We start from the raw sequence: 15,261 nt of genomic DNA on the forward strand, positions 1-15,261 counted from the left end.
CCGATCATTATGTATTTACTGGTTAAACACTAATGTCATATCTAATACAAGTGAAAAAAACATGTAATTTCCACATACATAAGTCATAATATTTTTCAATCAGTTTAGTATCAAAGACATTCTGATAATTTTATTTTTACATCCTTTATATCAAACGTGCTGCACCAAAACATTGAACACTAATGGCACAAACTGGCATTCATATGATATAGAAATGTTTGTTCATGTATCAGGACACTACCATTTGCCAGCTCTATAAGATTTTATTGCCCATATTGCATTTTACTTCAGCCAGCTGAACTTTTAAGTTTCACAGAAGTAATAATTAAACACAAAAGTAAAGCATCTTTAAACAAATATTGACTATATATTTGGGATTTTTTTTGCTTCAGTTAGATTGTTTATTAAGAGAATATTTTGAATAAAGATTGATAATTAGTCATCTGGTGTTTTACACACAAAAAAAATCAATGCAAAATCCAAGTTTCATCAGTAAGCTTTACATTCTTAAATAGGAACATAAGTGTACTGCAAAAATGTCACTTATTGCAGACATTTGTTGTTCTCATTCAATGTTATATTTAAAGTTTGCATGTTTGGACAAAGCACCAGTCAAATTAACTCCTTTGCCTAAGGTTCACTTGTGGCGACTGCCACGCCTCTTCATTGCCGCTGTGCATTGCGGACAGTACCATTTTCCTTTTGGAGCTTCTGTTAGTCCAACACATCCATAATGGAACCACTCAATTGGGCACTTTGAAAGAAAATTAATTGTTGTTAGAAAGATTCATTTCACCCTGTTAAAACGTGATTCGATATGGAATACTTTTATGCACTGAATGTGCATCATTCATTCACCGTGAATAGCATCTTTCATTTATTTCCTAGTGTAGTTTACAACTAATTTTTTTTACAGCTTGTTGTAATGGCTCAAAACCATTCGATAGTGTAAAATACTTACATCTTGATTATCACATCCTACCATTTCACCATAGGACACCTGAAAAGAGAAGGAAAAAAATACAAACACATTTTCAGGTATATTTTCAAGCTCAGTGAGTTATTAGCAGGCTATTCAACTATTGGGGCCATCAAGCCAAGACTGGCCATGCCTTACATGGGAGCCACACCAGTCAGTCTAAATTTTTGAATTGGTGTTATTTTAACACCAGCTTTAGCATGTTAATAAATAAATGGGTTAACTTCTTTGCTGCTGCATTTCTGGTCATTTAAACATTCTCGTCCGTGATTAGAGCATTGTCATAACATTTTGTGCCTCATCAAGAAATACATTTCTAATTAAGTTTCAGCATAGATAACTCGTCTACCAAGTGCCCAACACCTTTTACAACGGTGTTCGCACAACATTTATGAATGTGTTGGAGTCTCATTCAAAGTGAAAATACTTTTCCTTCCCTTTGGTCAGCCACTTCATTCAGCTTCCACCAAGTGATTGGGAATGGGGAAGGGGAGGAATGAAGAACAAATTAATAGTTTGAATGAAGTTCAGATTAGAACAGAATTTTAGGTCTCCACATCCTTTAGTACACTAATGCATGGCAGCATCAGATTTGATTTATTCAACAAAATTAAACACATTTCTGTAATTGGACCAAGATTTGCTCAAATAACGGTTCGTATCCATCTGTGACCCAGGTACTGTACCTACACTAAAAGGAAAGCCAGGCAGCATTTTTTACATTCTCAGTATCTGCCACAATTTACAAACTATTACAAGTTTATTTTTTTTTATTAGTTCATGGGATGTGGGCATCGCTGGCGACGCAAGCATTTATTGCCCATCCCTAATTGCCCATGAGAAGGTGGTGGTGAGTCACCTTCTTGAACCGCTGCTGTCCATGTGGCGAAGGTTCTCCCATACTGCTGTTAGGAAGGGAGTTCCAGGATTTTGACCCAGTGACGATGAAGGAACGGCGATATATTTCCAAGTCGGGATGGTGTGTGACTTGGAGGGGAAGTGCAGGTGGTGTTGTTCCCATGTGCCTGCTGCACTTGTCTTTCTAGGTGGTAGAGATCGTGGGTTTGGGAGGTGCTGACGAAGAAGCCTTGGCGAGTTGCTGCAGTACACATCTTATGGATGGTACACACTGCAGCCACAGTGCGCCGGTGGTGAAGGGAGTGAATGTTTAGGGTGGTGGATGGGGTGCCAATCAAGCGGGCTGCTTTGTCCTGGATGATGTCGAGCTTCTTGAGTGTTGTTGGAGCTGCACTCATCCAGGCAAGTGGAGAGTATTCCATCACACTCCTGACTTGTGCCTTCTAGATGGTGGAAAGGTTTTGGGGAGTCAGGAGGTGAGTCACTCGCCACAGAATACCCAGCCTCTGACCTGCTCTTGTAGCCACAGTATGTGTGTGGCTGGTCCAGTTAAGTTTCTGGTCAATGGTGACCCCCAGGATGTTGTTGGTGGGGGATTCGGTGATGGTAATGCCGTTGAATGTCATGGGGAGGTGGTTAGGCATTCTCTTGTTGGAGATAGTCATTGCCTGGCACTTGTCTGGTGCGAATGTTACTTGCCACTTATCAGCCCAAGCCTGGATGTTGTCCAGGTCTTGCTGCATGCGGGCACGGACTGCTTCATTATCTGAGGGGTTGCGAATGGAACTGAACACTGTGGAATCATCAGCGAACATCCCCATTTCTGACCTTATGATGGAGGGAAGGTCATTGATGAAGCAGCTGAAGATGGTTGGGCCGACGACACTGCCCTGAGGAACTCCTGCAGAAATGCCCTGGGGCTGAGATGATTAGCCTCCAACAACCACTACCATCTTCCTTTGTGCTCGGTATGACTCCAGCCACTGGAGAGTTTTCCCCTGATTCCCATTGACTTCAATTTTGCCAGGGTTCCTTGGTGCCACACTCGGTCAAATGCTGCCTTGATGTCAAGGGAAGTCACTCTCACCTCACCTCTGGAATTCAGCTCTTTTGTCCACGTTTGGACCAAGGCTGTAATGAGGTCTGGAGCCGAGTGGTCATGGTGGAACCCAAACTGAGCATCGGTGAGCAGTTTATTGGTGAGTAAGTGCCGCTTGACAGCACTGTCGACGACACCTTCCATCACTTTGCTGATGATTGAGAGTAGACTGATGGGTGGTAATTGGCCGGATTGGATTTGTCCTGCTTTTTGTGGACTATGCTTTCAAAGTATGTACTTCTGTGGATAATGTGAATTCACAATCATTGGAACCTGCATTGAAATCTAAAGCTACCCATCTTCTGACAATTTGTGCCTATTGCTTTTAAATATATAAAAATAATAGAACATAAAGTGTGCTTAGCATTCAGTGCATTTGTGTCTATTTATTCACAACTTTGTTCTATTTATTCCAAACTCACCTGATTGCAGATACAATAACGAGGCTCATTGGGATCGTATGTCCAATCCACTTGGCTATTGGAATCAGACTCTGGTAAAGTTGGGGTCTGCTGAGGAATCTCTTGTGCTACTACAGATGATGAAGAAGAGGAAGATGACGATGAAGAGGATGATGAGGACTGGTGATTTGAGGACTTGTTGCTATTTCTGAGAAAAAAATTAATGAATATATAAAAAACATAGATTGGTAGTCAGGCTACAGACTATAGACATTTATATAGTTCACATTTTTATCAATAGGTTGGCAATATAAATAAATAAAACCTTCTTAGATAGACTGCTAACACAAGCACTAGACGGCAGAGCACAATCAAACCATATCTATTATTTGTGCCCACTGGTATACCAGCATTTAAGTATTGAACCTTCTGTGGTATAGTACAGTTGTGTGATCCTGAGCATGGTGCATATAACTCCCATATACAGCATAGGTGTTAGCTTATAAGTGTGACCTCAGGTATTCATAAGCAAGTTGTATTCTCTAGAGTTTCGAAGGTTAAGGGGTGATCTGATCAAAGTTATAAGATATTAAGGGGAACAGATAGGGTGGATAGAGATAAACTATTTCCGCTGGTTGGGGATTTTAGGAGTAGGGGGCACAGTCTAAAAATTACAGCCAGACCTTTCAGGAGCGAGATTAGAAAACATTTCTACACACAAAGGGTTGTAGAAGTTTGGAACTCTCTTCCGCAAATGGCAACTGATACTAGCTCAATTGCTAAATTTAAATCTGAGATAGATAGCTTTTTGGCAACCTAAGGTATTAAGGGATATGGGCCAAAGGCAGGTAAATGGAGTTAGATCACAGATCAGCCATGATCTTATCAAATGGCGGAGCAGGCACGAGGGGCTGAATGGCCTACTCCTGTTCCTATGTTCCTATAATTTTTTAAACAGGCATTATATTAACCAATATTTTATTATTTTATTAACATTGCCTATTGACTAAAAGAAGCTCAATGCACTCTTGTCCCTTCTAAGGCCAAAAATGATTCAATGCTTTACCCTGTACAGGCAGTTGGATTTCTTCGGTATTGCAAGCTTTGAAGATTCTGCAACAGTGATTCAATACTTGATTGTTATAATGGGCTAATACTCCTGCAAACATTGTATTCTGGATCACCTACCTACATTTGTCACATGGACTAGTTAGTTGTTCATTTACATTGTGAGGGAAGAGTCTTGTATCTATCTATAGTAGATTAAAAATCTTACACATATATAGCCTTCCCAGCTACACAACTTCATTTCCTGTTGTCAAATTTTTGTTACACTATTTTCCCATTATAAATGTCTATGTCTACATTTATAAAGGGTTTTGCCTTGTAAACTCAATACACTGCACAATCTGGCCACTGGGTTCCTACAAATTGGTCAGAAAATATTTTCTGAAAACTTTTTCATCTGCCATTATTTTACTCAGTAACTGAAATTGCTCATGTCGAACATAAACGTGTTTAAATAAAATCTTTGAAAAAGTCAAAAATTACATGTTTCACAATAAGATGATTAAACTTATACATTAAAATGTCTTTTGTGTCTTCAAGACTTCAGTCTCTCCCAAAAGCCTGGGTTTGGGCTCTTTTGCCCAGAGCACTGACTCTGTGAGCTGAATTTGGATTGTGCAGTCTGAGCATGTACAGTATACTTCATTTCCCAGGACACATCAATATCATTCCAACAGTCGCCTAAATTAGGCATTAGGCTCCTTGCATAAATAAATGAGGGAACCCAACTCCAGTATTAGGAGCCCTCTGCCAAATTGGACAGCATTGAGCGGAGCAGATGCTAGGCCTCCTCTGCTGATGATTCTTAAGTGGCTTCCACCAAAAGGTCCACTAAAAAAATTAAAAACATTCCTCTGGAGCCAAGAGGAGCAGGAATGCCTCCCCAGCTCCAAGGTATCCCCATCTCTTTCCCCCTTGCTCCCACCCACCCCCACCACTGCCACTCTAGCCCCCTCCCAGGACTTGCCTTCGGGACACTGCTGGCGAGACAAGTGGCCTGATATTCATCCATTTAAAATGGGCGAGCTGCCTTTGGCAGCTTGCCCAAATAATATTAGCAAGGATTAAGGCCCAATTTAAGGTGGGTCTCAGGCCTCCCGGTTTGGTTGCACAGTCTGTGCATGGTGCCCATTTCAGGCCTAAAGCAATTTGACCCCATCTACTTTAATTTCATTTCCTTGCATCATTTTACATTTTTCCTTTTCAAATACTTATCCAATTTCCTTTTTTATAGAATCATAGTAAGGCGAAATAATCGTCCATTTTCAAAATAATATAGGTTAGATCAGGAAATATATCCATGCCAACACCAACAAAAATTATACTGTTCAATGCATACTATCCCATATTTTGATGTCTTGGTAGGTCTTTCCCAGAAAACATCTCAATCTATAATAAACAACTCTTCTGCTGTGCAAGCCACCCTTGCTCTCATCTTTTCCCTCAGTTAATTATTAGGTAACAAAATACCAGAAACAAGCAACTTCAAACAATCCCTCAACAGAATTTACAAGTAACAGAGCCCCAAAAATGGTGTAGTCCACACTTGGATAAACTCATTTTACACTAAGAAAGCAAGAAACAAAAAAAAAACCCTTGAAAACTGAAGTCACAATTGACAAGTAAAAGCTTCAAGAATGTTTTTATGGATGGTCTACAAATATGGGCCAGTGATAAAATTTCAATTTCATAAATTTCTTATCTAACATGAACTGCATATTTATGAACTGCACTAATACAGGATTTCAATGTAATCCTGTGCGAAATTAGATCAGGAAATTTATCATGGGTATTTTAAATCCAGAGACAGAAGGTACTTTATCCTTCAAATACAAAACCCTTTTTCTCTAATAGGAAATTGGCAAAAAAGTTCAATTCATAAATGTACACCTGATCCAATGCTGAAACTCAAATGAACCAAATCACTTTCCATTTCTTCTAAACATACAGGGTTTTTGATCAGTACAAAACAGTTATATTAGAGTGGCTGGTTGTAAGTTTTAAAATGATTTGGAGACTTCCCCCCCCCCCCCCCCATAACAGGGACCAGAGAGGTACTACTATGAATACATTTCCATTAATTGCAGCTTTGGTACATAAGAACACAAGAAACAGGAGCAGCAGTAGGCTATACAGCCCCTCGAGCCTGCTCCGCCATTCAATAAGATCATGGTTGACCTTGGACCTCAACTCCACTTTCCCACCTGATCCTCATATCCCTTGATTCCCAAAATCTATCGATCTCAGTCTTGAATATACTCAACACCTTGGGGTAAAAACAGTTTCTGACACTACAGTTAAAATGTAAATATAGCCTAAAAATGGAATCCAGGCCCGACATGACATCATAATGAAGCAAAGTGAGGCTCAGGAGAGTTTTTCACTCCACTTCACTCCAAAATTAAGTCAGGTCTTAAATCCGGATTTACACTATGCTAAACTTGCAGTGTAAATACACCTTATAGATTTGAAATAGCCATTATTAAAATGAACACGACTTTAGAGACGGATGTTATATTTGGCCATTACGTGATTTGTTTTTGACTGTTTTTGTTAACATTTTTAAAATAAAATATATTCTAAACCTTGTTAAAGAAAAACACAGTAACCAGATAAAAAGCAAAAAAAAAGAACTCCTTAATAGCAAAAACACTCACTTGTTTTTTCGACCACTGCGTGAATCTGTGGCTGACGTAGATAATGTCTGTGTCAGTGTAGAGGCTAGCGTTGAGGAATATCCAGTTGATTCTCTTGAGATAGAGAATTCTCGTGCAAGCTGAAAGTCATTGTTTTTGAATGCTTCATAAGTGGCCTTTATAGTAGATGTCCTCCTCCCTTCCTTCATCTTATACAACAAAAGTAAAATCTTTGCATTTCAAAATTGTAATTTAAGTGCATCACAAATATTTACTCTGTAATAAAAAATTTAACAACTGGTCTACTTAATATTTGTAGCAATAAACTGTCCTTTATAAATATTTGGAAGATTATAGCACAATAATAAACAAATCAGATTTGTGATACAGTACATGGACACAAAGGTTCTACACTGGAATGTGGGATACACAACAAACTAAAGCACAAGACCATAGCTAACAATGTCCTCAATTCCAGAATAAAACGTGTACATTTCTACAGTATAACTATGAGAAGTTTGATGCAGTTCATTTTAACAAATAATTTACCATTTAGCCCTATTTATGGACAAGTTATCAAGCAGGTTCGATGAGTCTACATTGTTATAGCTATCCCTGCATTTATGGCTACTCCTAACATTTCAGTAGCTTTATTACTGTACATATGAATGAGCTAAAAACTTTTGAAACTTCCAGCTAACTAAGAATTAAAACTCATGACCAATTATTTCTTAGCTCTACTGATGTGGATATATTAATTGTGTTAATGCCTAGCAGACAGAATTATAGAAGCATCCAGCACCTAGTTAGGATCCAAATCAAATGGGCACATTATTGACACCTTTGGTAATGGCAAATGGTTAGCACCATTAGTCCCATATAGGCAGCTGTCCGGGATAAACGGGTATGGTGTAAGTGGTGGGGACTGTATTTACTTATGTTACCAAATATGCTCGCATTTCTACCAAAATAAAACCTTTGAGAATCATTTAAATTACCTGTGCTGTTGCTTGAACAGCCTGGGCTGCTGCCATTGTAATAGCTACAGCTCCTGGTCCTGCTCCTGGAGATAATGAGGTTAGGTTATATGAGCTGAGAGGCTGCGATGAATTAATATTGTAGACACTGTTAGAAGTTGATGTTAAATTACTGTTACGGCACCCTGAAAAGAACAAAGAAAAATACAAATCAGCAAAAAGTGGGAACATATTCCATGAACTGCCAAATTATTTCTATTTAAAAAGTAACCATATATGATGTATCACACATCTGATAACCCAGTTTCACTTTTAAAAAAAAATAGTTCTTCCAATGGACAGACTGATTGTGGCACTTTGCACTCCTTAAGAGAATGTGAACTAGAGAATAAATCAGCTTTAGTTCAAATGTAAGTGGTATGACCGTTGACAAACATTAGAAACATATACCCTATGTTTTGATTTGGAGGGGGACAATATTGATACCATAAGGATGTATATATCTCATCATCACCATATGTATTGGTTTTAGCATTTTCTGAAGTGCACGATTGATAAGTGATTAATTTTATTTTCATTCTTATAGTTAGTGTGTACTACTCTAGAGCCAAAAGACTAGGGAGCCCTTAAGGTTGTAGCTTGAAAAATTAAAAAATGCAAAGAGTGAAGTCTTGATAAGAAAATGTGAATGGAAAGAAAATAAATTAGCCATTGGAACAAAGTTACCAAAACTGCTGAAAAGAAATTAGTTGCTGCATTTTAAGACACCTTTTCCTTCCAGTTTTCAACATTAAGCATGATGTGATTTAAAAACAACTGTGGAAAAAACCTAGACTATATTAAACAAAGTGTAAGATTGTGGTCTTTTTTTTTAAGAAAGTGTAACAGTTCAACAATTTCTCCCACTTAAAAAATACTTTACAACAATTTCTTCACCAGACCCCATTTATCTTGTATGTCCTGCTGTGTGGAGCAGCAGGTTCCAGACAGATGATCAACACCATCAATATGTAGCTACATTTTAATCATCTACAATAATACCAGTTGTATCTTAATTTGCATGGAAAAAAGGAATGAAGAACGTTATTTTACCATTGTTAACCTGAATTGAATAGTTTTCTTTACATACTTATTAAAATAAATTACAGGACATTATTGGGCTCAATAGTGCTGTATTCCAAAACCACAGAAATGTTTAAAAGGATTTATTTTGTTTGAAAATGTAGAAATTTCAGTCCAAGGACTACATATATGGAATAATTTACTTCACTTTGGACATCCATTAAGGTCCTGAACTAACACATTTATTGCATAAGGGATGGATGAAAATTATAATGCAAAGGACATTCAATAGAACTGATAATGAAGTTTATTGCAAGGATGTTGTGTGGATAAGGCTACAACTACTTTGCAAGTACTGTATGCAACTAGCAATTATTATGCTAGGTACATGAGTGATTTGACTAGATAGGATTAACCATTTTGATTTTGAGCCACAACATGGTGGTATATGTAACAGTGATTTATTATTTTAATAGTTTTCTACTAGACTAGCCTCCACAGTGGTGTGACATAATAAACAATGTGGGCAGTAACGTATAGAAAGATATCTCACTGAAGACTTTGGAATCCACTTATTCTTGTGGTACTCACAGATCACATACCAGCACAGCTCTCTATACAGCCATTTAATCTCACAGCAATACCAGTACTGGTTTATTTTACTTGAAGTCTTTTCACCCACTGATTGACGAGAAAATAAACACATGTAAACCTTCCCCCATGCAGGTACACACTTCCATCTAAATTGGACTGCTGCGACATGGCAAACCCAATAGGAGACCAAAAATAACAAGTTTCAAATATCACAGAGTGCTGAGGTTGATTTACAATAGGTAGCTCCATTTTGAGTTACGCGTATTTTCAAAAGAATCAGAAAAATCCCCAAATTTTGTAACAAAGAATACTCTGAATAACTTAACATCTATCTATAATATATTAAAAATCTATTAAAATGGGAGAACTCTCCTGCTCTTCTTCAAATAGTGCCATGGGATCTTTCACATCCACCTGAGAGGACAGACAGGGCCTCAGTTTATCGTCTCATCTAAAAGATGGCACTTCCAATCAGTGCAACATTCCCTCAGTACTGCACTGAAGTGCCAGCCTATATTATGTGCTCAAGTCTCTGGAATGGAGCTTGAACCTTCTGACTCAGAGGCAAGAATGGTACCACTAAAACAAGGTATGTGGACCATTTCGAAGTGCATTAAGAAATCCTATGTCAACTTCTCTCTACGGTAAAACTATTATAAAGATGTCCAAATTTACCTGCAATGCCTGTTACAACTGTAGATGGTTCTGTAACAATTGGTTTCATTGTTAAAGAAGTCACTGCTTTTCCTGTCACGTAAAGTTTGTGTGAAAGTATAAGTATATGATAAAAATGACTGCTTTCAGTCGGTCTGCAGTTGCAGTCGCTGACCACAGAATGGTGGTGTGGAACAAATCTCTGATCTGTTCCTTTGGGCTGCGTCACTGTTATTTTTCTGGTTTGAGGTAAGTAAACTTCCAAATGAATTACTGAAAAATAACTTATTTATCTTTCAATTTAAAAATGAAATACATTTCATTTTCTACCTTAGCTTTGTCTGGACAGCTTCTCCAACCTGTTACAGCATTGTGTAAACAGAATTTACCACCACACCCCTCCAAAAAAACATATCAGGCCACATTTCAACTGCTGCAGCTTCCTGTTTCTTAATGAAGACATTGTTGCAATGGCTGTCAGTCCAGGATGGGTGTAACACTTGGGTATTCATTTTAATTGTAAAGAAAAATCCACTTGCTCTTTCAGTACTCCCAAAATTAAGTGGTGCTGTTGCTTTTCCAAGCTTCATCTGCCAGGTACATTCTTCTAGTTGGTACTGCAGGTAAGTATTATTAATACATTTATTTTTCCATCATGCAGGCCGCAGTGCTCCTCTTCATACTGCCTTGCCCTTTGCTGCTCCACATTCCATCTGCTTTCTGCTACAGCTGCTCCTGGGTCTTCTTGACAACATTCTGCCACCATCTCCAAGTTTCCCGAATCTTCCTGCCACTTCTCCTAAGCTCCATCAGGCCTTTCCCACATTCTTGACCAGGCTTCTTAGGACTGCCCGCTACCTCCTCTGGGTTGCCAGGGTTTTCCTGCCCATTTCCCGGTGTTGTAAGGCTCCAATGGCCTCCCCACAGTTGTCCCCCCAGGTCTGAACTGGGAAATAGCTACTTCAGCTTTCAAAGTGCTGATTGCACTTTTAATATATTTGCTAACTACAGTTAACTGTTGATCAGCCACTTATAATGAAAGGGGACAAGAAGGCTAAGTGAGGGGAGATGAGGAAGGGATGGCAAAAAGTTGGGAGAAGGGAAAGGAAAAGTGAAAAGTGAAAATAGAAAGGGAAAGAGGGGGAGGAGTCAAAAATGGGAATGGAAAGTAACAGATGTCATGCCACTCACTACCTTCCACCTGAAACAGAAAAGGAAAGAGACAGAGAGAAGCAGCACCATGAAGATGAACAAGACAGGTGAGAGAGAAACCCTATGCTCCAACTTACCATGGCAGGTCCACAATTGTCTAATATTAATTTGTGCTTGTACGGTCCACTCTGAGCTCTGATACACATGGTCAAACAATAACACTACTCCCTGACAAAAATTATCTTTTAATCAGCCACTTGTAATGAATCATTTAGAATAGTAAAAGTGATATAATTTGATTTGGTTATTATGGTTATCCCTAAAATGATGCTATTGTTTTAGTTGGTAGAGAATTCAAATTACCTGGCGTATTTTCTTTTGAAGCATCTGATGTAAGTGTAGACAAAAGAGCTTCTGATTTGAATTTCTTCTCAGGAATATGGTCTGTAGCATGGTGGGTAGATGGGTTATATTTCCGTTCTGCAAAAATATCACAAAATAAAAATCGAAACAGAACAGAATGTAAACACCTTATTTACCAGCATGTTTATTTACGTAGTAACAGCAGATTCTGTCATCATCAATACATTGTGAAATCGATCAAAAACAAAAATCTCTGAAGCAGCTGAGTACAAGTACAAGATAACAGCGTGAGTGCTATAGTGAGTTTTAAAATATTAATGCAAGAAGTTAACATTAGCTGCAAGATGCCATTTAACCTTGGTGATTTTTCTCACCTTTTTTGTGTGTATTTGGTTTTTTTAAAATTCGTATTTTTTGGAGTTTACTAAGATGACAGATGTTAACTGCTGGAGAATGGAACACTTTTCCACTTGTGGCACCCAGTATCTGTGCATTGAACACTTTCAGGTCAGATAAAAGCTACTTAGTTTAAGAGTGTGATCGAAATAATAATAACCATATAACCACTGTATTTACAGTATTATTTGTACAAGGAACATGAAGTGAATAAGCCCAACCAAGCAGATTGTAAAGGGCACTACTCAGCACTTACTTTCTAATGGAGTGTGTGAGTGAGCATGGTGGTTATTAACTGGCTGAGGTGGATTGTCCAACTCCAAAGACCCTGAAAGCAAAAAAGGGAAAAACAACCAATTAAATTATTTTTTTTTAAAACTATAGAGGCCTGTTAATGGAGGCTAAGATTCTTCCCACTCAGCTTGATAACCCTGCAAGCCAATGTCATTACATAAGCGGCAAGAGATTTACCAGTATTCTGTGCTCATTGTTTTAGCAGTTAATTTCAGGAGTACCCCCAAGACACTTGGGGTCCCTAAAATTTGGCTCTTGCCAATCTTAGGACAGCCTTATAGACAGAGAATGTAAGTTGCATATGAGGCAAATGGAAATTCTACTTTATACTGATTTCTCAGTAATTTGGTTTTAATTAAGCTCCGTGTGTGTCAGGCTCCAGACTGACCAAAAAAAAGCCAGTCAGAAATGCTGTATATACTTTTGCACTGGAATTACAATCTGTATTAGTGTAGCAGAGTGCTTCTTAATTATATGCTATTTTTAAAATTAATTCTTAAGACATGGGCGTCACTGGCAATGCCAGCATTTATTGCCCAACCCTAGTTGCTCTATGATGATGGTAGGCCTTCTTTTTGAGTAGCGGTATGATGCAACTGAGTGGCTTGCATGGCTACTTCAGAGGGCAGTTAAGAGTCAACCACATTGGTGTGGGACTGGAGTCACAAATAGGCCAGACTGTGGAAGGAAGGAAGGTTTGCTTCCCAAAAGGACATTAGTGAACTAGTTGGGTTTTTATGACAATCTGACAACTTCATGGTTACTATTACTGATACCAGTTTGTGCAGGTAGGACCATCTTAATATAATAACATTGGCTTGCAGTTGTTATCATAGTAAAAATTGGTGTGAGGAACAAAACTATCAGGCACTGTTTATAAGAGTCAGGTATACTTTCAGGCACTGTTATAATAGTTAAATTCACTAAAACACTTCCACATACAAAAATCAAATGGTATATTTGTACACATTTTGGATAAAGTTTCTTCAAATGCCAGCCTCCGTTATCCTTTCCACTTAATTGACAGACAAGTATGTGCACTTTTGCAGCTATTTTTCATTTATTTTATGAAATACTGTCAAGTTGGACACTGTACAACCACACATCATCCCTAAAATAAACTTTGATAAGGTTTAACAGTAAATTAAAATGTCAAACTACATTTATTCTGTCATTGCACAAAATCAAAATATAGATTATACAATAACTACATTTTATGCAATTTTTTTTGCTATTACCATCTTTAATGGAATATAAACTATAATAGAGGAGGCATCAAGGTCAACTAGCTTAAACCCATGAATTATTTTGTCATGTACCTAAAGCAGAAATTTTTAGTATAAGGAGGTCATTGCGCCCTTCTGGCCTGCGCTGCATTTAGACTCATCTCGGGGCTAACTTTACACAGTCCTATTAACCTGCCTTCTCTACAAACTAATCTTATTATCCTTGCTTTCTCTCCATACCCTCTTATATTCCTTTTCTTTAAAGTAACTTTCCAGTGCCTTTTGAATGTTGTAATCAATTTAGCGTCGATCACCCCCGTGGCAAAGAATTCCACATTCCAATAACTGCATTTATAAGTTCCTCTAATCTCTCCTTTATGTATCTAATGCTTGTTTTGAAATCATGGCCTCTTCTCTTCAATTTCCCTACCAATGAAAATAATCTATGTTCATCTTGTCTATTCCCTTTTATCACTGAACGCCTCTATTAAATTCCTCCTTAATCTTCTCAATTTAAGAGAATACAACCCTTGTTGCTCTAGCTTTTCTTTATAAAATCACACCTCTTGTCCCTGCTATGAACCCGGTAAATCTGCATTTCACTCTTTCCCGGGCTATTATATTACACCTCCTATACTGAGGAACCCAAAACCGCAGTGTTCCAGATGTGGCCTAACCGTTGTTTTGTGCAAATCCCAACATCCCATTTTTCTGCTTGTTGTTTCTTTTAACCTGTCGATCCATATTTAAGGATATAGCTGCATATCTAAATCCTTTCAATACATTGAGAAATTTACTATTTAAGGTATACTTCTATTCTTTATTCTTGTTCTAAAATGCATGATCCCATAAATTTCTGCATTAAACTGTATCTGCCAGTTAGCTAGGCCTTTTTATGTCCTCCTGCAGTCTCCTGCTTTACTCCCGGAAGCTTGGTGCTCTTCTAAGTTTGGTATCAGCAGCAAACTTTGATATCCACCCTCGTGTCTAAACTCAGATCATTTTTATTTATAGTTATCTCATCACTTATCCTGGAGACATCCCATTAGCCATTGCCTACCAATCGGAGAAACATCCCTTCGCTGCCTCACCTTTCAGCCATCTCTCTATCCAAACTGTTTCCTAGAAGTAAAGGGAATTAGGGGTTATGGGGAGCGGGCAGGAAATTGGACATGAAGCTGAGTTCGGATCGGTCAATGCCCTGTGGGTGGCGGAGAGGGCCCAGGGGCTATGTGGCCGGGTCCTGCTCCGACTTCTTGTGTTCTTTAGATTTGTGGTTGGGATCAGATCAGCCATGATCTTATTGAATGGCGGAGCAGGCTCGAGGGGCCGATTGGCCTACTCCTGCTCCAATTTCTTATGTTCTTATGTTCTCTTCATCCAAACACATGGATATGACTAAGAGTTGTCCAAAAATGAACACTACAATTAAGGTCAGCCTGTGATACAACGATTAGTACAGTTTACTAATTGTCTGCCATAATTAACATTTTCTGCAGGAG

The 15,261-nt window shown here is 38.3% G+C and overlaps 1 protein-coding gene across 1 annotated transcript in view; it reads right to left on the reverse strand.

The window, feature by feature from the left end:
- Positions 1-243: 243 nt before the first annotated feature.
- Positions 244-15,261, reverse strand: part of ing3 (inhibitor of growth family, member 3) — a 30,090-nt gene continuing 15,072 nt past the window's right edge. The window contains exons 6-12 of the mRNA XM_067999522.1: positions 12,496-12,567; positions 11,844-11,960; positions 8,040-8,203; positions 7,063-7,250; positions 3,359-3,545; positions 962-1,000; positions 244-754 (exon numbers count right to left, since the gene is read on the reverse strand). Of these exons, the coding sequence (XP_067855623.1) occupies positions 638-754; positions 962-1,000; positions 3,359-3,545; positions 7,063-7,250; positions 8,040-8,203; positions 11,844-11,960; positions 12,496-12,567 (884 nt within the window). The 3' untranslated portion in view covers positions 244-637. The remainder of the gene's footprint in view (positions 755-961; positions 1,001-3,358; positions 3,546-7,062; positions 7,251-8,039; positions 8,204-11,843; positions 11,961-12,495; positions 12,568-15,261) is intronic.

Source organism: Heptranchias perlo, chromosome 18 (assembly GCF_035084215.1).
Source record: "Heptranchias perlo isolate sHepPer1 chromosome 18, sHepPer1.hap1, whole genome shotgun sequence".
Lineage (NCBI taxonomy): Eukaryota > Metazoa > Chordata > Chondrichthyes > Hexanchiformes > Hexanchidae > Heptranchias > Heptranchias perlo.